Raw genomic sequence first — 25,072 nt, forward strand, 5'->3', positions numbered from 1 at the left:
GCCCCTTCTGCCCACTGCCTGGCCCCCATCCTGCTGTTTCCTCCTGGGTGTGCTGGGAGCACTGACCAGGGGCTCTGGGGACAGGACTCGGTTTTATAAAATGCTGGGAAAAGTAGGAGAATTCAGAGGGAAATGGGATCTGATGCTTGGATTATGGGAGAAGCAAGATAAAAGGACGCTAAAGGCAAGAGAAGCAATGGGAGAATGTCTGCCTGGTGTCCAGTGGTCCCTGTGCAGCTGCTCCTCTCTGTTGTTTCTGTGAAGGGATCGTGCAAGGTACTTTCCAGCAACTGTTTTAGACTTTTGTTTTTGATGAGCTGAAACAGCAGCAGGTAGGTAGGTGGTGGGGGCCCTCTTTTTCACTTTTCTTTCTCTCTTTCCTTGTCGTGAGCTCAGGGGCCATAAGCCACCCATTCAACAGCCAAAGAATGAAGCAGATCTTGGCAATGTTACCATTTCTGTAACTACTCGGGACTTGCTGCCCTTTGACAGACTGGAGTGGAACGCTTCAGGGGAAAAGTAGTACCCACCATCACCGTGGCATCTCTGCTCAACGCTGACCATCACGTTGAATTTCTGTTTATGTCTGTAGTAAGATAATCAGCTGGAAAGCAGATTGCTATTGAGAGGGTTTTCTGGTTTTCTTAGTAGGTCAAAAACCAAATTAGATGACCCACATCATAGGCCCGGATCAGTTTAGAGAAATCCCTCCAGTCCTTCAGTGGCATCCTTAGCAGGAGGTTCTCACTTGGAGGAAATGGACAGCCTGCATTTCTGGAACCGAGAGATTGCAGGAGGAAGGGAAAGAGAGGGAGATCAAGGATGACAAAATCTGGGATTTCGGTTTATCCCTTCTCTCAGGACAGAAGCAGCTCTCAAGCAGGAAGAGAGAAGCTTTAGAAATACCCACATCAGTGAGCCTGGCAACCTTGATTGTCCACTTTTCTGGGCAGAGGAAGGGGAAGTTTCTGGTCCCAGAGAATTCCAGCTCAGCACCGCACCCAAAACGGTGCAAGCGGATGACAGCTAAACCCAAGGCGGGGCTGTCGGGTGCAGGGGCCTGCGTGTGGCACCCTGGAGTCCTGACAGTTCCCCCGAGCCACATGAAGGGCACACAGCCATACCGAGACGCCTTGGCACACAGAGATCTCCGATGGCTTCAAACAAGCTTTAGTGAATCAGTCATCAAAACCAGAAAACAGTTTCCAGGTCCTCAGATTCCACCGCGGTCTGCAGCGCATCACCCCAAAAGGCCAGAGGACGCCAGTCACATCTCAGAGGGCAACAGTGCAGGAAGGGGCCCAACCCGGCCGCTTTGTTGCACAGACTGGCGTGTAAATACAGGACACAAAATGGGCCTTACTGTCTGCTCTGCCATGAGTTTGCCTAAGCCACACCTCTCCTCTCTAACTAGGGTGAACAAACATCACCTGCTGTACTGGCATAATTATTAATAGTGCCCTCTTTCTCTCTCAAACCCATCTCGGATTGATCTGACACGAGTGGTTAAAAAATAAATATTATAGAATAAGATGCATGCTGTAATTCCAAGTAATAATGAGAAAAAGCTCACCTATGTTTGTAAGGTTCCTCTATGCAGGGAGCATATTTGGAAGGACACTGCTAACCGCGGTTACCTGAGGATGGTTTGAGGACACAGACAGTACTGCATTATTTTTACATGCATTGCATTCTAAACCAGGCACTTGTTTCTAAAAATGAAAAAAGTGCCCGTTTTGGAGGATGATTTATAATGGTCACTCTATCCAGAGCACAGGTATCACCTTGCCATGGATTCGGGGAGGGCAATCAAATCCGAACACCTGCACGTCTCTGCTAAGGGCCTGAGTGTTTGTTTTAAACTAGAGTAGTTTCTATTATTGCAAACAGACTAAGTTTACCAGCTCATGCTAAACATAGTTCAGTTTGTTTTTCCTCTTACCCAGTGGGCATGGGCTCATGAGGCAAATTAGAACAGCGAAGGAGATGCGGAGTCAACATCTGTGCCCCTCTGGGGGCAGCGTGAGTGGTTTTGTGAACATGCTGTGGTTGAATTCTGACTTTTGAGAGGTTGGTTACTCATTTCTTCCAGTAGACAGAAATCATAGTATTTGTTTGCTGGAGCATGAGCTGCTTTATTTCTATTTTCAGAGTTTCACTTTGGGTCCACAGTGGGGCCTATAACCAATGCTGGAGGTTCCCAGCCAATGAGATTGCAGCGGCTCATGGCTGTCCTGCAGATGGTGACAGGTGGGGACTCTGCCCCTTCACTCCTGGAGGTCAGGTAGGGCTAAATGGCTGCAGTCCCCTAAGCAGTCAGTCCTTTTTCTAAAAAGTAAGAACGATGGGCTTTATTTGTTAAACTTTTTTTTTTTTTTTTTTTTTTTTTTGGTAACACAAGAAAGGATCATTGTGGCGCTGAGCCTCCAGTGCCACCAGACTCAGGGTTCCGGGCAGGCAGGGTCACAGCTGGGCACCCCGTTGTGCTGCTCCAGGCACTTGCCCCGTGTCCTGGCCTTGGGGTTGAGTCTGGGGGTTGGCTGCATGCGTTGGTGTGATTTCAGGGCATACACTCGGAACGTGCTGCACAGGTGCTGGGCCCAGGGAAGCCACGTGTCTCGGCCCTGAAGAGTTGTCTTGGCGTTGTGCACAACCTGGCTGGTGGCTTGGAGAGCAAACAGTACCCCCGACCCCACGGGTGTCTGCGGGCACTAGGCCCCACATTCGGGTTCTCTGGTGTCTCCCAAGCTGAGCATCACCGGACCCAGACCCGTCACAGCCATGCTGAGCTTGCCCGTGGGTGACGTTCCCGAGGAAGGCATGGGGCTTTCTGGGGCAGGAAGCAGGGGAAGAGGCTCTCAAAACAGCAGGAGATGGGAGCGCGCTGTCCCGGAACTGTTCTCCGCCTCTCTCTGCCTTCCAGGTGCCCGCTGCAAGGTCCCCTCTGCCAGGCTCCTGATGCTTCCCGGGCCGCGTAGACCAGAGGTGCCCAGCAGCTTGGCCAGATCAGCCTGCCGTTTTTCCTCAAACGTCACCCTTGCCAGGGATGTCTCCGCCCCTGCTCCTCCCCTTCTTGGGACAGACATCCTTCCTTAGGTACAGTAATTCCAGTGCTTCCAATAAAAAACACCGCGAGTTTCTCGCCTGCCCTAAGCAGGAGCAGGGGGATTGCAGTGTGAGAGGCGTCCTCCTGCCGCCTAGGTAGGAGGATGGATCTCCAGGAGCCTCCCCGCTGGCCCCTGTGGCTGGACGAATGTGTCATTTCTTGTATGTGCCCTGACACGGAGAAGGTTGGAAAGCTCTCCCCAGTACTATTTCACACGAAATGACATTGTGGACTGCAAGCTCAAAAGCACAGGCAACAAAATGGAAAACAGACAAAGGGGACTTGTTAAACCAGGGAGCTTCTGCACAGCAAAAGAAATAATCAACAGAGTGATCAGACAACCAACAGAATGGAGATCATATTTGCAAACTATTCATCCAACAGCGAACTAATATCCAGACTGTACAAAGAGCTCAAACACCTCAACAACGACAAAAACAAACAATCCCATTTGAATGTACTTTTTAAAGTACGCAAAAAAGAAAAAAAAAAAGAAATAGACTTTTTTCAGAAGAAGACCTACAGATGTCCTACAGGTATGTGAAAAGATGCTCAGCATCAATAATCATCAGAGAAATGCAACTCCAAACCACAATGAGATAGCATCTTACCCTGCCAGAATGGCTATTATTAAAAAGACAAAAAATCACAGATGTTGGCAAGGATGTAGAGAAAAAAGAACTCATTCGCTGTCGATGGGAATGTAAATTAGTGCAACCTCCATGGAAAACAGCATGGAGATTTTTCAGACTAAAAATAGAGCTACCATTTGATCCAGCAACTCCACTATTGGGTATCTATGCAAAAGGAAACAATCAATTTATCAAAAAGATACCTTCACTCATATATTTATTGTAGCACTAGTCGCAATAGTAAAGCTATAGAACCAACCTAAGTGTCCATCAATGGAAGAAGAAAATCCCCTGGATAAAGAAAATATGTTATTTACACAATAGCATACTGTCCGGCCATCAAAAAGAATGACATCATGTCTTTTGCAGCAACATGGGTGACACTGGTGGTCATTATCTTAAGTGAAACAAGCCAGACAGAAAGTCAAACAACTCATGTTTTCATTCATAAGTGGGTGCTAAAAATTGTGTCCACATGTATGTAGAAAGTGGAATGATAGACAATAGGTCCTCAGAAGGGTGAGGGGGCAGGAGACGGGTAGATAACAAGAAATTGCCTAATGGATGCAATGTACATTATTTGGGTGATGGGTGCCCTAAAGCCCTGACTTGGCCGCTAGGCAATCTGTGCATGTAACAAAATGGCACTTGTACACCATATATATATACACATTTCTTTAAAAAGAAAAAGAAATACATCCCCCCAAAAATGAGATTGTGTCAAGTGTTACTCTGTAGGTTAGGACATCAGTAGAAGCAATATTATACCTAAACCTAATAGCATTCTGATTCACATGTTCGTGACTTCATGGCAGCAGGTAGGCCTCAGACCCTCCTCCAGCCCTGTCAGAGAGACACCCACACAGGTAAGAATAAGGGAAGAACCAGGGTCTGTAGAAGCTGGCAGTTGGGGAACTTTTATAGTTGTTGACTCTTTCCCAACACTCTGCATTGCTTTTTGCAGGAGGAAGATGTACGTTAGTCAAGTCACCTAAAGTTGAGTATTGGGAGAAGGAAAGGGGAATTAACATTTATGAAGGACCAAAAAACAGATGCTATGAGTGTTCTGTATGCTAGACTCTCAATTTAATCTTTCAGATACTCTGTGATGTCCCATGTTTCATCAAATCTGAGACACGTTCCCCACCAACCCACAATTTGACATCTAAAATTGAGGACATCTTCAAATCAGCAGCCCCCTACAGTCAATATTTGTCAACTAACTGTCATGACACAGTTGTGACTGCCCAGAAATGCTAACATGATTATAAAAATGATTATATAATTAAGAATCTAATTAAGTCCAAAAGAGAACTTCCAAAGTTAAAATAAAAATTCTAAGTAATAAGAAACCATTGTAGTATAACTTAGTTGGCACTGGTACACAAGCAAGTCAAAGAAATGCAAATCCAACTTAAAAATCCAAGTACAAGTGTCAGCAGCAAAACTTACAGTGACTAGATAGAAAGACCTAGCAGTAATTACACAACACACCTTTAGGCCATAGGTACCAAACGGCTGTGAGGAGGAGGCCAGGGAAGGGATGATCCAGATGTGCACAGCAACATTTCTGAAGGGAGAGACAAAAGTTGGCTGATTTTCTATCATTATTCTGCCAGTTTAAGAGCTAGAACCAGAAGTTTTGGTTTCTCAATGCATTATTTTTAAAATGCTGCATCACCAAAGTTTTTGATAACAATTTTAGGAAAAATTAGCCAAAACTTAGAAATAGGGCAGAGGGAGGGCAGCACCTCCTCTCAATGTCGGATAGACCACTTATTGCCTAATGGAATGCACTGCTTTTAATTGTTTGTTTGTTTGTTTTTGAGACGGATCCTTGCTCTGTTGCCCAGACTGGAGTGCAGTGGTGCGATCTCAGCTCATTGCAACCTCCACCTCCTGGGTTTAAGCAATTCTCCTGCCTCAGCCTCCCAAGTAGCTAGGATTACAGGCATGCACCACCACGCCTGGCTAATTTTTGTATTTTTAGTAGAGACAGGGTTTCGCCATGTTGGCCAGGCTGGTCTTGAACTCCTGACCTCAGGTGATCCGCCCACCCCGGCCTCCCAAAGTGCTCTGGGAGTCTTATGAGTCTTATGATTCTAATGTTACATGTTTTTTAGTTATTTACATTTATGATATTAAATTGAAAGGATAAGTTTTTAAAATTTGAAAACAATATGTGGTCATTTCAGCAACTTAATATGCTGCTTTATTTTTATGTTCATTTTATATGATTTTTTAAAGTTATCTAAGTATTTGGGGAAGCTTCTCAGTCAGACACCCTTGAAAAAATCTGAATATAATAAATTTGTAAAGGAAATGTCAATATTTGAGGGGATCCCATAGCAAATTTAATTAGCCCCACAAATATTGTAAGTATACTTTTTCCATTTTTTATATTCAGGTTTCTTTTTGAGGATTTTCATTTCTGATTGACAGACTTTCCCAAATACTAAACTAAGTGCATGTTGAGCACACACTTTCCTAATAAATAAAGTAATAAGATTTAGAAGCTGAACTTTAAAAACTTAAGAACTAGCTTCAACAAGTTGAATATTAATTTTTAAAATCAAAATAGTCCCTGAATAATCTTTTCTACCTCAAAGAACTCCAAGAATTACAGACACCCACATTCACTTTTGGGTAGAGCAGGCAGAGGCCAGACCAGCTCATCACCGCTGACCCTTTCAGAGCCTCAGTGGGTAAAATGAGTGCATCCTCATAATGAGAGCTGCTGTGTTTGGGATCTCTCCTTGCTCCTCCATTCGTGATCTTACTTTCTTCTTAGTCCTAAAGATTGAAACACGTGGTGTCAGTGTTGCTCTAAAGCACAGGCAGATTCCCAGGGTCAGGCTATAAACTGTTTAACTAAATCCACTGACAAATCACCCAGAAAAGCTTTTAATATGTTTGCAGGCTTAACCATAGAAGCAAAGCAAATTGTTCTTGGGATCTTCAAAGCAGGCGTGCAGGTTTCACCAGTTCTTCCGCTTGCCCTCGGCAGGTCTGCAAGTCTGCTGGAACCTGGCACACAGCGGCCCTCCTGCCCAGCCACCCCACTCCTGAGCTTCCTCTCCACGCAAGAGTCCACTTGTAAAACAAACAGCGGGCTTGGAGTTTTTTCTCCCCTTCACCGCCAGTAAGTACTTCATGCAGGTAGAAAAGCCGGAGGAGGAAAAGGTATTGAAACACAGTAGAAAAAAACAAATGAACAAATGGAAATAATGAGTTGAACTCAGAGGCTCCCAGCTTCAGGAATCATTTCTGACACTTGGCATTTGCCTCCTGCAGCAGAAGCACGTCTTCCTTGTTTCTCCCTGTTCAATTCTTCCACTTCTCAATCCTCAAACTCATGCAGGGATTCGAATGTGTTGGGTGGTTGGTTTCGTCGCTTATTTTAATTTTTTAAAACCATAACTGCCTTGTGCTCAGGAGCCTGATTATTTTTCAGCTGGATTTACAAATCTCACCCTCTCCCCAGCCTCTCGTCTTTCTGATCTTCTACCCTCCACCGCATGGGAGGGCACAGATTCCCTTGTGTCCCAGCCCTGCTGCAGCAGGCGGTTAGACAAAACCGCATTGTCATTTAAAAACACAGAAATCAAGCTCTCTCTCTCTGCCCGCCCTTTACCCACCCACCCCCTTTTTCTGTTCTCTCTCCATTCTCTCTGTTCCTTTTCTGTAATGTCAAATCTATTCCACTAAGGGGTTGCTCTTTGACTAATTCTGCCACTTAATTTTCTAACATTCATTCTTGACTCTCAAGGAGGAAACTCCCATTCTGAGTGACATTTCTCGTGACTGAATGAATGTGGACCCGTTTCTCAATACGTCAAAGGAAAGGGTATTCACCACCTAGCCTTGCTCTCAGGGGGTGGAGCCGGGTTTTTCACTCCATGGAGGAATGAAGAGTCGAGCCTGGAATGCACCCACTGTCCAGCAAACCAGAAGGCCTCTGCCTTCTGCAGGTTCCGCTCTCTGGTCTGGAAAGATCTCCCGGCAGGTGGAGGCCATTGTCCTTGGCCTGACCCAGTCTCTGCTGAAGCAGTTAGAGGGCGAGGCCCAGACCCCCTCCAGACTCGGGACCATCAGTCCCTGGGTTCAGACCTTGGGCACAGCTGGGCCTACTCCAGGAGGGTGTGGAAGGAGGAGAGGTGTAGACAGGATTTGTCTAAGGCAGCAAGCACCCTTAGCACTTTGCCTCCATCCTTGATCCAGCCGTCTGGCCTGGCTTTCTTCTCAATTTCTTTGGCCCTTAGTTTTCTGTTGCGTCTGCACCATGGATACTTCAATCACCAGCATTGCTGACTTTGGTATTACTGAACCTTTAGTCTTCGGGCCAGCATGCTCTGATTTTGGAATCTGACATCTCTGCCCTGGACCCTGGGGTTGACAGGTGTTTAATGAGGTGCACTCTGTTTCGTGATCTGCTTTTTTCTTTTGATCATTATTCTGAACATTTCCTCTCGGTTGTTTGCTGGACTTCTAAATATTATTTTGATGGTTATGTTGTAATTTATCATGAGATCTCCCATAATATATTTAACTAAATATATTATGTTAGTTGGACAATTAGCCTATTTCCAAATTTTCACTCTACCAAATAATGCCTTGGTAAGTATTAGTGTAGTGAAATCTTCACAGTTATTTTTTAAAACATTTTAAAATTACACATACTGCAAATGAACTTATGTTCTTGATAAAAACTTACTTAAAACAGGTAAGACTAAAGTCCTCAGTAACCAGCTTCAATCGAGTCGTTATAGCCATCATAGAGACACCCACTATTATTGGTTAATGTGTACCCTTTTTTGAAATGTACGTACGTATATTTTCAGATACCTAAGTGAGATATAGATAGATAGATATGCTGAATCATTTTTATTTGTGAGGCCCAGTGGTGCGCAGACGTTAACAAGCTGTACATTCACTTGGCAGTATGTCTCGGAGACATTTCCATGTCAACACATGGAGATCTGCAACTGCTGTGTGGGATTCCATAATAAAGATAAGCCAACGTTTATTGAGTTATTTTCTTATCCCTGGATATTTGGGTTATGTTTAGCTTTTGCTAAGACAGACAATGCTGCATTCAATGTTCACCTTGTGCACATGTGCAAATATCTCTCTGGGGAGATTCAGAATGTGGAATTGTTAGGTCGTAGAGGAGAAATATTTTGCCCATCAAAGTAGCTGGAAAATCTCACCAGAGAGCAGCTGAGGGCATGTATGCCATCACAACCTCGCCCACGCTTTGTATGATCAAACTTTTGATTTTTGCCACTTTGATTAAAAATGGAACCTTGTGTTTTATTTGCATTTCCTTGATTTCTAGTGAGGTTAAGCATCTTTTCAAGTATGTTGGTCATACATCCTTTTTTCCTTTTTTTTTTTTTTTGAGACAGAGTCTCGTGCTGTTGCCCAGACTGGAGTGCAGTGGCATGATCTCAGCTCACTGCAACCTCCACCTTCCAGGTTCAAGCAATTCTCTTGCCTCAGCCTCCTGAGTAGCTGGGATTACAGGTGTGTACCACCACACCCGATAATTTTTGTATTTTTACTAGAGACAGGGTTTTGCCATGTTAGCCAGGCTGATCTCAAACTCCTGACCTCAGGTGATCTGCCAGCCTCGGCCTCCCAAAGTGCAGGGATTACAGGCATGAGCCACTATGTCCAGCCTGGTCATACATTCTTAATCACTTCAGATTACATGCCTGAAAGTTGGGTTGCTGGGTCAAAGGACATGCAATATATACACAGTAGTCTCCCCTCACCTGCCGTAGGTACATTTCAAGCTCCCCAGTGGATGCTGAAACCACGTAGTTTAGAACCTTCTAGATACTGTCTTTTCCTATGCATACATACTTATGATCAAGTTTAACGTTTAAATTAGGCACAGTAGAAGATTAACAACAATAACTAATAATAAAATAGAACAATTATAGCAATATAATCTAATAAAAGTTATGTCTCTCTCTCTGTCAAAATACCTTATTGTATGTAATATTTTTGGACCATAGTTGAACACAGTTATAATATTTTGGACAGCATGGTTTCAGGTAACTGAAAAGCAAAGCTGGGAAGAAGGGAGAACTACTGTATGTTTTTTACTCTGTGTGTGTATGTGTGTGTGTGTGTGTGTGTGTGTGCACGCCTACCTAGCTCTAACCTATCTCATCTATCTAATCTATTGCTTTTAAGGTGGTATTTTTTCCAAGATGTCTTTCTATAATAATTAAACCAATTTATACTCACTACAGCATATATAAATGTTTTCTTATACTGTCTACAAAAGAGTTTTACTTTTTTTTTTTGTAGGGCAGATAAATAAATATAGCATCTTATTGATTTTACATTTCTTTCATTGAGAGTAAGACTGGCTACTTTCATATCATTTTTGGCAGTTCATTTTTTTTCTTTTGATCAACAGCTTATTTTGTATTTCTCCTAATTCTGTGTGTGGTTGTTCACCTTTATTTTTGTTCTTACCAATCTAAAAACTCTCACACGGGTTAAGAATGTCAGCCTACATCTAAGTGTCAATAAGGTGCAGATATTCAAGGAATAATGCCTCACAGTGTAGTCACATGCTGCCATAGAAGAGGCCCCTAGGAAAATCCACTTTGGGAATCCCTTAAGCAAATATAACTTTATGGGAAGATTGTCCTTCTTTGGTCTCTGATATGGTTTGGATCTGTGTCTGCACCCAGATTCATTTGAATTGTAATTCCCAATGTAGGCGATGGGGCCTGGTGGGAGATGATTGGATCATGGGAGCAGTGTCTCATGCTTCACCACCATCCCCCTTGGAGCTATCATCCTGATCGTGAGTTCTCACATGATCTGGTTATTTAAAAGTCTGTGGCACCTCTCTGCTCTCTCGGTCCTGCTCCTGCCATGGAAGACACTTGCTCCCGCTTTGCCTTCCACCACGATTGTGAGTTTCCTAAGGCCTCCCCCAGAAGCAGAAGCTGCTATGCTTCCTGCACAGCCTGCAGAACCATGAGCCAATTAAACCCGTTTTAAAATAAATTCCAATAGGAACAGCTCCGGTCTCCAGCTCCCAGCCCCAGCGACACAGAAGACTGGTGATTTCTGCATTTCTGCTTGAGGTACCGGTTTCATCTCACTAGGGAGTGCCTAACAGTGGGTGCAGGACAGTCGGTGAAGCGCACTGTGCGTGAGCCGAAGCAGGGCGAGGCATTGCCTCACTCGGGAAGCGCAAGGGGTCAGGGAGTTCCCTTTCCTAGTCAAAGAAAGGGGAAACAGACGGCACCTGGAATATCGGGTCAGTCCCATCCTAATACTGCGCTTTTCCAACGGGCCTGGAAAACGGCACACTAGGAGATTGTGTCCCGCACCTGGCTCGGAGGGTCCTATGCCCACAGAGTCTTGCTGATTGCTAGCACAGCAGTCTGAGATCACGCTGCAAGGCGGCAGCGACGCTGGGGGAGGGGCGCCCGCCATTGCCCAGGCTTGCTTAGGTAAACAAAGCAGCCAGGAAGCTCGAACTGGGTGGAGCCCACCACAGCTCAAGGAGGCCTGCCTGCCTCTGTAGGCTCCACCTCTGGGGGCAGGACACAGACAAACAAAAACCCAGCAAGAACCTCCACAGACTTAAATGTCCCTGTCTGACTGACAGCTTTGAAGAGAGTAGTGGTTCTCCCAGCACGCAGCTGGAGATCTGAGAACGGACAGACTGCCTCCTAAAGTGGGTCCCTCACCCCTGAGCAGCCTAACTGGGAGGCACCCCCCCAGTAGGGACAGACTGACACCTCACTCAACCGGGTACTCCTCTGAGACAAAACTTTCAGAGGAACTATCAGACAGCTGAATTTGTGGTCTCACGAAAATCCGCTGTTCTGCAGCCACCACTGCTGACACGCAGCCAAACAGGGTCTGGAGTGGACCTCTAGTAAAGTCCAACAGACCTGCAGCTGGGGGTCCTATCTGGTAGAAGGAAAACTAACAAACAGAAAGGACATCCACACCAAAAATCCATCTGTACATCACCATCATCAAAGACAAAAAGTAGATAAAACCACAAAGATGGGGAAAAAACAGACCAAAAAAACTGGAAACTCCAAAAAACAGAGCACCTCTCCTCCTCCAAAGGAACGCAGTTCCTCACCAGCAACGGAACAAAGCTGGATGGAGGATGACTTTGATGAGTTGAGAGAAGAAGGCTTCAGACGATCAAACTACTCTGAGCTACGAGAGGAAATTCAAAACAATAGCAAAAAAGTTAAAAACTTTGAAAAAAACTTAAAAGACTGGATAACTAGAATAACCAATGGAGAGAAGGGCTTAAAGGAGCTGATGGAGCTGAAAGCCAAGTTTCGAGAACTACGCGAAGATTGCAGAAGCCTCAGTAGCAGATGCGATCAACTGGAAGAAAGGGTATCGCTGATGGAAGATGAAATGAATGAAATGAAGAGAGAAGGAAAGTTTAGAGAAAAAAGAATAAAAAGAAATGAACAAAGCCTCCAAGAAATTTGGGACTATGTGAAAAGACCAAACCTACGTCTGATTGGTGTACCTGAAAATGATGGGGAGAATGGAACCAAGTTGGAAAACACTCTGCAAGATATTATCCAGGAGAACTTCCCCAATCTAGCAAGGCAGGCCAGCATTCAGATTCAGGAAATACAGAGAACGCCACAAAGATACTCCTCGAGAAGGGCAACTCCAAGACACATAATTGTCAGATTCACCAAAGTTGAAATGAAGGAAAAAATGTTAAGGGCAGCCAGAGAGAAAGGTCGGGTTACCCACAAAGGGAAGCCCATCAGACTAACAGCTGATCTCTCAGCAGAAACTCTACAAGCCAGAAGAGAGTGGGGGCCGATATTCAACATTCTTAAAGAAAAGAATTTTCAACCCAGAATTTCCTATCCCGCCAAACTAAGCTTCATAAGTGAAGGAGAATTAAAATACTTTACAGACAAGCAAACGCTGAGTGATTTTGTCACCACCAGGCCTGCCCTAAAAGAGCTCCTGAAGGAAGCACTAAACATGGAAAGGAACAACCGGTACCAGCCACTGCAAAAACATGCCAAACTGTAAAGACCATCAAGGCTAGGAAGAAACTATAGCATCTAATGAGCAAAATAACCAACTAACATCATAATGACAGGATCAGATTCACAGATAACAATATTAACGTTAAATGTAAATGGGCTAAATGCTCCAATCAAAAGACACAGACTGGCAAACTGGATAAGGAGTCAGGACCCATCAGTGTGCTGTATTCAGGAAACCCATCTCACGTGCAGAGACACACATAGACTCAAAATAAAGGGATGGAGGAAGATCTATCAAGCAACTGGAAAACAAAAAAAGGCAGGGGTTGCAATCCTAGTCTCTGATAAAATAGACTTTAAACCAACAAAGATCAAAAGAGACAAAGAAGGCCATTACATAATGGTAAAGGGATCAATTCAACAAGAAGAGCTAACTATCCTAAATATATATGCACCCAACACAGGAGCACCCAGATTCATAAAGCAAGTCCTCAGTGACCTACAAAGGGACTTAAACTCCCATACAATAATAATGGGAGATTTTAACACCCCACTGTCAGCATTAGACAGATCAACGAGACAGAAAGTTAACAAGGATATCCAGGAATTGAACTCAGCTCTACATAAAGTGGACCTAATAGACATCTACAGAACTCTCCACCCCAAGTCAACAGAATATACATTTTTTTCAGCACCACACCACACCTATTCCAAAATTGACCACATAGTTGGAAGTAAAGCTCTCCTCAGCAAATGTAAAAGAACAGAAATTATAACAAACTGTCTCTCAGACCACAGTGCAATCAAACTAGAACTCAGGTTTAAGAAACTCACTCAAAACCGCTCAACTACATGGAAACTGAACAACCTGCTCCTGAATGACTATTGGGTACATAATGAAATGAAGGCAGAAATAAAGATGTTCTTTGAAACCAATGAGAACAAAGACACAACATACCAGAATCTCTGGGACACGTTCAAAGCAGTGTGTAGAGGGAAATTTATAGCACTAAATGCCCACAAGAGAAAGCAGGAAAGATCCAAAATTGTCACCCTAACATCACAATTAAAAGAACTAGAAAAGCAAGAGCAAACACATTCAAAAGCTAGCAGAAGGCTAGAAATAACTAAAATCAGAGCAGAACTGAAGGAAATAGAGACACAAAAAACCCTTCAAAAAATTAATGAATCCAGGAGCTGGTTTTTTGAAAAGATCAACAAAATTGATGGACCGCTAGCAAGACTAATAAAGAAGAAAACAGAGAAGAAACAAATAGATGCAATAAAAAATGAAAAAGGGGATATCACCACCGATCCCACAGAAATACAATCTACCATCAGAGAATACTACAAACACCTCTATGCAAATAAACTAGAAAATCTAGAAGAAATGGATAAATTCCTCGACAAATACACCCTCCCAAGACTAAACCAGGAAGAAGTTGAATCTCTGAATAGACCAATAACAGGTTCTGAAATTGTGGCAATAATCAATAGCTTACCAACCAAAAAGAGTCCAGGACCTGATGGATTCACAGCTGAATTCTACCAGAGGTACAAGGAGGAACTGGTACCATTCCTTCTGAAACTATTCCAATCGATAGAAAAAGAGGGAATCCTCCCTAACACATTTTACGAAGCCAGCATTGTCCTGATACCAAAACCTGGCAGAGACATAACCAAAAAAGAGAATTTCAGACCAATATCCTTGATGAACATTGATGCAAAAATCCTCAATAAAATACTGGCAAACCGAATCCAGCAGCACATCAAAAAGCTTATCCACCATGATCAAGTGGGCTTCATCCCTGGGATGCAAGGCTGGTTCAACATACGCAAATCAATAAATGTAATCCAGCATATAAACAGAACCAAAGACAAAAACCACATGATTATCTCAATAGATGCAGAAAAGGCCTTTGACAAAATTCAACAACCCTTCATGCTAAAAACTCTCAATAAATTAGGTATTGATGGGACGTATCTCAAAATAATAAGAGCTATCTACGACAAACCCACAGCCAATATCATACTGAATGGGCAAAAACTGGAAGCATTCCCTCTGAAAACTGGCACAAGGCAGGGATGCCCTCTCTCACCGCTCCTGTTCAACATAGTGCTGGAAGTTCTGGCCAGAGCAATCAGGCAGGAGAAGGAAATAAAGGGTATTCAATTAGGAAAAGAGGAAGTCAAATTGTCCCTGTTTGCAGATGATATGATTGTATATCTAGAAAACCCCATTGTCTCAGCCCAAAATCTCCTTAAGCTGATTAGCAACTTCAGCAAAGTCTCAGGATACAAAATTAATGTACAAAAATCACAAGCATTCTTGTACACCAATCACAGACAAACAGAGAGCCAAATCATGAGTGAACTCCCATTCACAATTGCTTCAAAGAGAATAAAATACCTAGGAATCCAACTTACAAGGGATGTGAAGGACCTCTTCAAGGAGAACTACAAACCACTGCTCAATGAAATAAAAGAGGATACAAACAAATGGAAGAACATTCCATGCTCATGGGTTGGAAGAATCAATATCATGAAAATGGCCATACTGCCCAAGGTAATTTATAGATTCAATGCCATCCCCATCAAGCTACCAGTGACTTTCTTCACAGAATTGGAAAAAACTACTTTAAAGTTCATATGGAACCAAAAAAGAGCCCGCATCGCCAAGTCAATCCTAAGCCAAAAGAACAAAGCTGGAGGCATCACGCTACCTGACTTTAAACTATACTACAAGGCTACAGTAGCCAAAACAGCATGGTACTGGTACCACAACAGAGACATAGATCAATGGAACAGAACAGAGCCCTCAGAAATGATGCCGCATAGCTACAACTATCTGATCTTTGACAAACCTGACAAAAACAAGAAATGGGGAAAGGATTCCCTATTTAATAAATGGTCCTGGGAAAACTGGCTAGCCATATGTAGAAAGCTGCAACTGGATCCCTTCCTTACACCTTATACAAAAATTAATTCAAGATGGATTAAAGACTTATATGTTAGACCTAAAACCATTAAAATCCTACAAGAAAACCTAGGCAATACCATTCAGGACATAGGCGTGGGCAAGGACTTCATGTCTAAAACACCAAAAGCAATGGCAACAAAAGCCAAAATCGACAAATGGGATCTCATTAAACTAAAGAGCTTCTGCACAGCAAAAGAAACTATCATCAGAGTGAACAGACAACCTACAGAATGGGAGAAAATTTTTGCAACCTACTCATCTGACAAAGGGCTAATATCCAGAATCTACAATGAACTCAAACAAGTTTACAAGAAAAAAACAAACAACCCCATCAAAAAGTGGGCAGAGGACATGAACAGACACTTCTCAAAAGAAGACATTTATGCAGCCAAAAAACACATGAAGAAATGCTCCTCATCACTGGCCATCAGAGAAATGCAAATCAAAACCACAGTGAGATACCATCTCACACCAGTTAGAATGGCCATCATTAAAAAATCAGGAAACAACAGGTGCTGGAGAGGATGTGGAGAAATAGGAACACTTTTACACTGTTGGTGGGACTGTAAACTAGTTCAACCATTGTGGAAGTCAGTGTGGCGATTCCTCAGGGATCTAGAACTAGAAATACCATTTGACCCAGCCATCCCATTACTGGGTATATACCCAAAGGACTATAAATCATGCTGCTATAAAGACACATGCACACGTATGTTTATTGCGGCACTATTCACAATAGCAAAGAGTTGGAACCAACCCAAATGTCCAACAACGATAGACTGGATTAAGAAAATGTGGCACATATACACTATGGAATACTATGCAGCCATAAAAAATGATGAGTTTGTGTCCTTTGTAGGGACATGGATGAAACTGGAAAACATCATTCTCAGTAAACTATCGCAAGGACAAAAAACCAAACACCGCATGTTCTCACTCATAGGTGGGAATTGAACAATGAGAACTCATGGACACAGAAAGGGGAACATCACACTCCGGGGACTGTTGTGGGGTGGGGGGAGGGGGGAGGGACAGCATTAGGAGATACACCTAATGCTAAATGACGAGTTAATGGGTGCAGGAAATCAACATGGCACATGGATACATATGTAACAAACCTGCACATTGTGCACATGTACCCTAAAACCCTAAAGTATAAAAAAAAAAAAAAAAAAAAAGATATTTGCTTAAAAAATAAATAAATAAAATAAAATAAAATAAATTCCTCAGTCTCAGGCATTTCTTTCTTTATAGCAGTGCAAGAATGGACTAACACACTCTCCATGTTGACACCTTGCTTGTAAAGCTGGCTGATGCAGCATTGCAATAAAGTGGTAGATTTTGAATGTCTGAGTGTGATTAGACTCTAGCTGTTTGTTGTTAAATGATTGATAGGTGAATTATGCCATCACAGGCCAGAATGTCCGGCCAGCTTCCATAGCGGGACCAGCCCAGCTTATAGGAAATGGAAAGGCTCAGAGACTCCAGAGAGGCCCAGCACTGCCCCTGCCGTCCACCAGCTGCAATCAGGGCAGTGCACCTCCCACAGTGTGTGTGTGTGTGTGTGTGTGTATGTGTGAGTGTGTATGTGTGTGTGTGTGGAGGGGAGGGGTCTTGCAGTTGGTCATAGCTGCCCTTCACTTTCTCACAGTGTGTGTGTGTATGTGTGTATGTGTGTATGTGTGAGTGTGTGTATGTGTGTGTGTGTGTGAGTGTGTGAGTGTGTATGAGTGTGTATGTGTGTGTGTGGAGGGGAGAGGGTCTTGCAGTTGGTCATAGCTGCCCTTCACTTTCTCAGTGTGTGTGTGTGTGTGTGAGATTGTGTGTGTGTGTGTATGTGTGAGTGTGTGTGAGAGTGTGTGTGAGAGTGTGTGTGTGTGTGGAGGGGAGGGGTCTTGCAGTTGGTCATAGCTGCCCTTCACTTTCTCAGTGTGTGTGTGTGTGTGAGATTGTGTGTGTGAGTGTGTGTGTATGTGTGAGTGTGTGTGAGAGTGTGTGTGGGGGGGGTATGTGTGAGTGTGTGTGTATGAGTGTGTGTGTGTGTGTGGAGGGGAGGGGTCTTGCAGTTGGTCATAGCTGCCCGTCACTTTCTCTTTTGGTCAAGAGTTCTCCCTTTCTCCTCGTTAGAGAAAGTTTGCCTTGGTTTTGCCAGTTTCCTGAAAGTCTGTATTTTCTGGGTAGAAGCTCACTCGCTGAGAAGAAGAGAGCCTATCCTCTCGCCTCTAGAACAAGAAAGCTAGTGGGTAGTAAAATACACATAATGAAAACGGTATGTGCCCTAAACTTCAGGTGAACCAGCAAGAGTGTTTTACAGCACACACTCTAACCTGGAATCATTCACACGGGTCCAAATCCCAGCTTCACTCTCATTGCTGGACATCGGGCTCAATGTTCCAAATTTTAGCTCTTCTCATCTGTAAAGTGGCAATTATATTAGTACCTATGTTTAAGGCAGTTGTGAGGATTAACTGAATTTTGGTCCACCTATGGATGCTGGCACAGCAGGCATTTTATGCGTAAAGTCTCTAATCATTATTTCTCCATCTCAGAATAGAGGCAGCTCTCTGTGGGCGGAGGGCCCTTACCAAAGTAGTTGGAGGGGACACCTTAGGTCATAGACTCTCTTCTAAAAGACTCTTGTTATATAGGAGTCCTATATGGTTAAAAGGACTTCTCTTGTTTGTCCTGGATGTGACATCAGGTTTAAAAAAAAATCTCACTCCCGTTCAGGAGCCTGGCAACTGTGCATTACCCAACAACAGTTACCATGGCTGCAATGAGGAAGCAGACAGCAAGCCCACAGAAGTGTTTATTGAAGAAAGGGAAGTCAATAGCTCCTGGAGTTAACGAGTGACTGTTATTTACAGAAGGAATGGTATTTGCAGATGGGAATGACTGCAAAATGCGTAGAAAGATACAGCCATGCCATTTCCACGGAAGTCACAGAGCACACCTCAACACACTGAGAAGACGTCCACAACAGGGAAAGATGACGAAGGTCTCCTTTCTTCCACATCGTAGGAGATTTTCTGCTATAAAGTCACTATGTTCTATAGTTGTTTATGTCCTCAGCATTTTGGAGACAGCTTTTCTCATGAAGTGAAGACTGGCTCAGATTGTTTGATTAATTGCAAGAATTGTGGAAATGGGAGGAAGAATTCATGAAGGACGCCTCCCTTACCTGCATAGAGTTGTTTTCATTGATAAAGGGTTGTGATCTGTGAAATGGGGATATTGACATTTATTTAAGGAGAATGAGCTTTATTTGGGCAGATTTGGCTTTGAATTCTGTCTTAGAGATTGTGTGGCAGTTGTTATTTAATATCTGAGTCTCAAATTTCTCATCTGTAAACTGAATATAACACTTATACTGAATGTCATATTACAAGATGTCCATGTTGTTCTAATCAAGCCTTTTTAGTTTCTGTATTCTCTGATGTTTTGACTTCTGGGGTCTTGCTGATCCTGGAAAGACTCCCCCTCCCAGGGCTGGTCAGTTCCTAGTAGTAGTAAGGGACTCACCTACAAGTGTGCTTTTCGTATGCAAGCCACCAATCCAAAGCCCAACCCCCCGGTGACCCCCTTTATCTAGCTCTCACTTGCAGAGCCACTATCCCCCTGCGCTAATCACCCCAGGGGCAGATATTAAACAACTAGAAATAGCCACGATGCCCTAGAGCCCAGTGAAATTGTTTAAAATGGGCAATACTACACCTGCTTGCCTGTCCTACATCTCCCCCTCACAACCCATAATAAACTCTCTCGCCCACATTTTCTTCTCATTCCCTCTGCTGCCGGACTGATCCTGGTGCTTCCCCACGTGGCCCTGCATGGCATGGTGTGATCTCTGCTCTTGAATTGTGAGTAACACACTCTCTACGTAATGGCAGTCATCTCCTGACCCATTTCCCTCACCATACCTGAATAATAATGAAACCTACTGTCTCAGCCTATTTGGGCTGCTATAACAAAACACTATAGACTGAGTGGCTTAAACAGTAAATATTTTTTTCTCACACCTCTGGAGGTGGGGGAGTTCAAGGTCAAGGCACTGAAAAGCTCAGTGTCTGATGAGAACCAGCTTCCTGGCTTATGGGCATCCAGCTTTTCTCTGTGGCTGAAAGAAGCCGAAGCACTCTCTGGGGTCTCTTTTATAATGGCACTAATCCATTCACAGGGCCTCCACCCTCGTGACATAGGTTGAACCCCCATGAATAGCCTCACCTCCTAACGTCATCACATTGGGGGTTAGGATTGTGATACATGCACTTGGAGGAGGCACACACATTCAGTCCACAACACTCATGATGTAAAAACACATGCCCCAATCTCTGGAACCTGTGAATGTTACCTTGTATGGCAAAAGGGACTTCACAGGTGTGAAGAAGACAAGAATCTGGAGATGGGGGATTATCTTGGGTTAGCCAGGTGGGCCTGGTGTGATCAGGAGGATCCTTAGAAGGGGGAGGCAGGAGATCAGCATGAGTAGCACAGGAGGGTGAGGCCACAAGCCAAGGAATGCTGATGGCTTCTAGAAGCTGGAAGAGGCGGAATGAAATCTCCCTTGGAAACTTCAGAAGGAATCAACACTGCCAACACCTTAATGGTAGCCCTGTAAGGCCTATTTCTGACACTCTGACCTCCAGAACTGTAAGATAATAAATATGTGTTGTTTTGAGCCACTAAATGTGTGGTCATCTCTTACAGCAACAATAGGGAACTAATATAAGTTTCAACAAATTATGATTATTTTCACTATCAAGTACAATAATATTCAGAATGTGGAAACATTTTCGAAAAGTTAAAGTGTCATGTGAAGATTATTATCATCAAAGTTGTTATTTGTTCTGCTTCCATTTGATTCAAGTCCAATGCTTCCAAACTTTGTATTTCAATATTTTATTATTGTATCCATGAACACCAAAGCTACAACTGCATTATTTTTACCATTCCCAAGAAGATATATGTCTTAAGAGACAGTTGACTAGAGTCCTTGCCCCATAGGGATGTAGGTCACTGGCCCCCTACCACTCATGTGTCTGTGTCACATAAGAGACCCAACTACTTGATCTTGACTCTTGATTGAAGATTGAATAGAGTAATAAGAAGAGAGAGGAAAATGAGGTACCCAACAGCCAGTGGCAGAGACTGCAAGGAGTCTCCTAGTATCTGTTTTCCCCATAGTCTATGAAGATTTTTTACCTAGGCACATGGCCACTCAAATATGGACTACATTACTCAGACTGCCTTCCATGTTGGTGTGGTCACTTGACTAAGTTCCAGCCAATGAAATGGAAAGAGAACTGACAAATGCAACTTCAAGGAAATGTCCTTAAAGGGAAATGCTGTGTCCTGCTCCAGTTCTTACCTCATTCCTGCTGGCCTGATTGCTGATGTGACAGTTGACCCCACCCACAACATGGAATTCAAACGTCAAAGATGGCAAAGCAACAAAATAGAAGGATTTGGTTCCTGAAAATTGTGGAGTCCGCATACCAGCAGTTCTGAATTGTCCATGGTTATGTGAAAATAAACACCTATCTTGCCTGAGTAGCTGTTTTTACTCATATGGTGGTGAGAAAGAACCAGTCATTTGCAGTCAGACTGAACTCTTACAACTACAAGACTTAGTACAGGAGTTCTCATGCAAGATAATTACTATTACAGATCCCTAGTAAAATAGAACTCCGGGAGAAAACATATAACATCTTTATCAAAAAGAGGGAAAGAGCATAAAAGAAATTTAATTGCAGTATAAATAAAAGCATGATTTTCAAATGTTAAGATGAGGATACATAAATTGACGTCAATGATTATAAGAATGAGACTTTATTAGTAGCTGGAAAATTCAAGTGGATAAGAATACATAAACCTAGAGGGAAAATTCAGGCTGGGGAATACTGAGAAAAAGCCTTGAGGATAGACCCAGGAGAGAAATATGTGATTACAGACCTACAATGTCTTCTGTGAAACCACTGAAGCCAGAAGAGTTTTGGAATTTAGATTTTTTCCAATTTCTAGAAATTATATTGCATGTTATATATATTACATACTGTGTATACGATATAACATCCCAAGCAGGATGTAGGATAGATCCGGAAATCAAACATTTTAGCTCTTCAGCAGCAAAACATATAGTCACACTAATATTTTTACGGCTAAAAATAGCTTCACATAAGTAAAGGGTATGTTTTTCCATCAAATATATTTGTGAGAAATTTATTTTTTAAAATAACAACAAAATAAAAACAAAAACCAAAATACTTGAGATAATGGATTATGAGCCTGTATTAGGATTTCCAGCAGAAGAAAAAAGATGCACATACGGGAAAGGTAATGATGAAGGAAGTAGGGGGAAATTATGCCTGTTTGAAGAAAAGCTTGTTTGAAAGAGTTTAATACGTGGCCGGGTGCGGTGGCTCATGCCTGTAATCCCAGCACTTTGGGAGGCTCAGGTGGGCGGATCACTAGGTCAGGAGATCGAGACCATCCTGGCTAACACGGTGAAACCCCCTCTCTACTAAAAATACAAAAAATTAGTCAGGTGTGGTGGCAGGGGCCTGTAGTCTCAGCTACTCGGGAGACGGAGGCAGGAGAATCACTTGAACACGGGAGGCAGAGGTTGCAGTGAGCCGAGATCACGCCAGTGTACTCCAGCCTGGGTGACAGAGAGAGATTCTCTCTCAAAAAAAAAAAAAAAAAGAAAAGAAAAAAAAAGAAAAAGTTTAATACATTCCGTACTGGAGTGATCATATCCTAGATCATACCCAGTTTTTAAAAATTCTTAATTACAAGGACAATTTTTTTTTTAAAGAAAACTTCTTGACCTTTTGAACAAGTTGAGTACAAAGGGAAAAATTAGCTGACATTTGACTTCTTTTCTGCAACGCTAAGAATCAGACGGAATACTAGGGAACATTATAGAATACTGAAAGAAAAGGACTACAATCTAAGAATCTTATATGTAGCCAAGTTATCATTCTCTGTGACAGCGAAATAAAGGTATTTGCAGATATGCAAGGATTCACGGACTACAGCACCTAGACATAGAACCTAGGGATGTAACTGGGAAATGACCTGACTAAATAAAGCAATTTACCAAGACACCCACTTATGAACAGAATGAAGCAACAGGACCCAGATTTACCCTTCTACCTGAAACTGCTAAAAACAAACAAAAAGACTAGACAAAATGTATATGACAATGGTTTTCAGATATTTAACATCAAGCATCACAGGCTAGTGTTCCCTGAGAGAACTGAGTCATATGATTCACCCAAGTTAGTGCCAGGCGAGAGTATCCAAGTCATAACATAGGGAGGGGACTCAGCAGTTTCCGTAAGTTAAGCAGACAGCTTGGGAATTGGAGGAGACCAAGACAGAGTTGGCAGGATAGAGTACTAGACGGGAGAGAGCTACACAAAGAGCACCAGAGATCTGCAGAGGGTCGCCCTGGAGACTTCAGTCGAATACTGATCAGCCCGTGCCTATGAGGAAACTAGCCAGGGCTGAAAAGGAACTGCCGAAAAGGAACAAAGGGAGCCAGGGGCCAGAACAGTTTGTATTCCCACCAGCCAATGTTGGAAAACCTTATAATTCATAGAGTAATTAGAAGGTTTAGCTTTCATATTGGGGAAGAATTAGCCCTGGAATAAAACCTGTTCTGTTCTCCCTAAAAAAGCTTAAATCAGGCCTCAAAACAAACTGTTTCTTTTTTTTTTTCAAGAGATCACTTTTTGTTGTGATACACAGTTTACGGAAGAGAGGAACTGCTCTGATGATGAGCATCACAGAGTTTTAAGCAGATACTGGCAATGCCTGAGTCAGTAAAGCAGGAGGCAGTTACACAATTACAGCAGGACAGTACATACTAGTTTATAGAGGTATGTGTTTTTTGGCAGGGGGGGCTTTCACGTTTGTTGATTTTTATTGGCAATCTCTTTTTCAATACAATTTATGCCCTCATCCCCATTTCCAGTCTGATTATACAAGTGCTAAGTGGCAAAAAGTTCTGGAATAAATATATTTTAAAAAAAAGAGGCAAAGCTGTGAAACTGAGTTGCATGCAACAGGTTCTATGAGGGTGGGGGAAGTGTGTGAGAAATGAAACAGAGGAAGACAATGTAATTGGAAGGTTTCAGTAAAGTTCTTTTCAGTCATCTTTGTCTTACTCCGTGTTTCAGGATGCTTGTGAACTCAGTGTAATTGAAATTCCCCTTTTTGTCAATAGGTGCTTCTCTGTACAGCTCATCCACTTCCTCATCTGTAAACTGGTCCCCCACGGTTGTCAGCAGCTCTCTCAGGTTATCTTCCTGAATGGTGCCTGTTGCTTCTTCATCAAAGCAAGCAAAAGCATTTCTGATGACATCTTCAGGATCTGTGCCATTTAACTTCTCACCAAACATGGTGAGGAACATAGTGAGGAACATGGTGAAATTAATGGGCCCTGGTGCCTCATTCATCATGGCATCAAGGCATGCATCAGTGGGATTCTTCCCTAGAGAAGCAAGCATACCATGCAAATCTTCCTTGTTGATGAAACCATCTCTGTTCTGATCAATCATGTTGAAGGCCTCTTTGAACTCCTGAATCTGTGACTGGTCAAACGTGGCAAACACATTGGATGTTGCACACTGAGGGCGCTTCTTGGTGGTCTTGGTCTTTGCCTTTTTGCTCAACTTGGTGGTTGTTTAATTCTGGCGCCAAATACCAGAACCGGAGCCACCCTGTGCGAGATGACGAGCGACAGCGAAGAGCGCGGGACTGTGGCCCGACAGTGGCGGCTATAGAGTTATGATTTAATACTGCATTTTAAATTTGCTGACATGTACGGTGTGTATATTTTCATAAAATTTAACTTTTAATAGATTTGCGAATTTTGTGGTTGTGCTCACCACAACCTCCGCCTCCCGGGCTCAAGCAATTCTCCTGCCTCGGCCTCCCAAACAGCTGGGACCACAGGCATGTGCCACCATTCCTGGCCAATTTTGTAATTCTACTAGAGATGGGGTTTCTCCATGTTGGTCAGGCTTGTCCAGAACTCCCAACCTCAGGTGATCTGCCCGCCTCGGCCTCCCAAAGTGCTGGGACCACAGGCATGAGCCACCGTGCCCAGCCTGTGAATTCTTCAAGTTTTCACAAAGCTCCAAACAAATTTCCAATGTATTTATTGAAAAAAAAAATTGTGGCCAGGCACAGTGGCTCACTCCTGCAATCCCAGCACCCTGGGAGGCCGAGGTGGGCAGATCACGAGGTCAAGAGATCGAGACCATCCTGGCCAACAGGGTGAAACCCTGTCTGTACCAAAAACACAAAAATTAGCCTGGCA

At 43.2% G+C, this 25,072-nt stretch overlaps 1 protein-coding gene across 1 annotated transcript; it reads right to left on the minus strand.

The window, feature by feature from the left end:
* Window positions 1-23,652: 23,652 nt before the first annotated feature.
* LOC129480186 (myosin regulatory light chain 12B) lies at window positions 23,653-24,854 on the minus strand. The gene has a single exon (XM_055273922.2). It carries the CDS (start codon window positions 24,306-24,308, stop codon window positions 23,901-23,903), a length of 408 nt encoding a protein of 135 aa, XP_055129897.2. The 5' UTR covers window positions 24,309-24,854; the 3' UTR covers window positions 23,653-23,900.
* Between the last annotated feature and the right edge of the window lie 218 nt (window positions 24,855-25,072).

Source organism: Symphalangus syndactylus, chromosome 4, assembly GCF_028878055.3.
Source record: "Symphalangus syndactylus isolate Jambi chromosome 4, NHGRI_mSymSyn1-v2.1_pri, whole genome shotgun sequence".
Classification (NCBI taxonomy): domain Eukaryota; kingdom Metazoa; phylum Chordata; class Mammalia; order Primates; family Hylobatidae; genus Symphalangus; species Symphalangus syndactylus.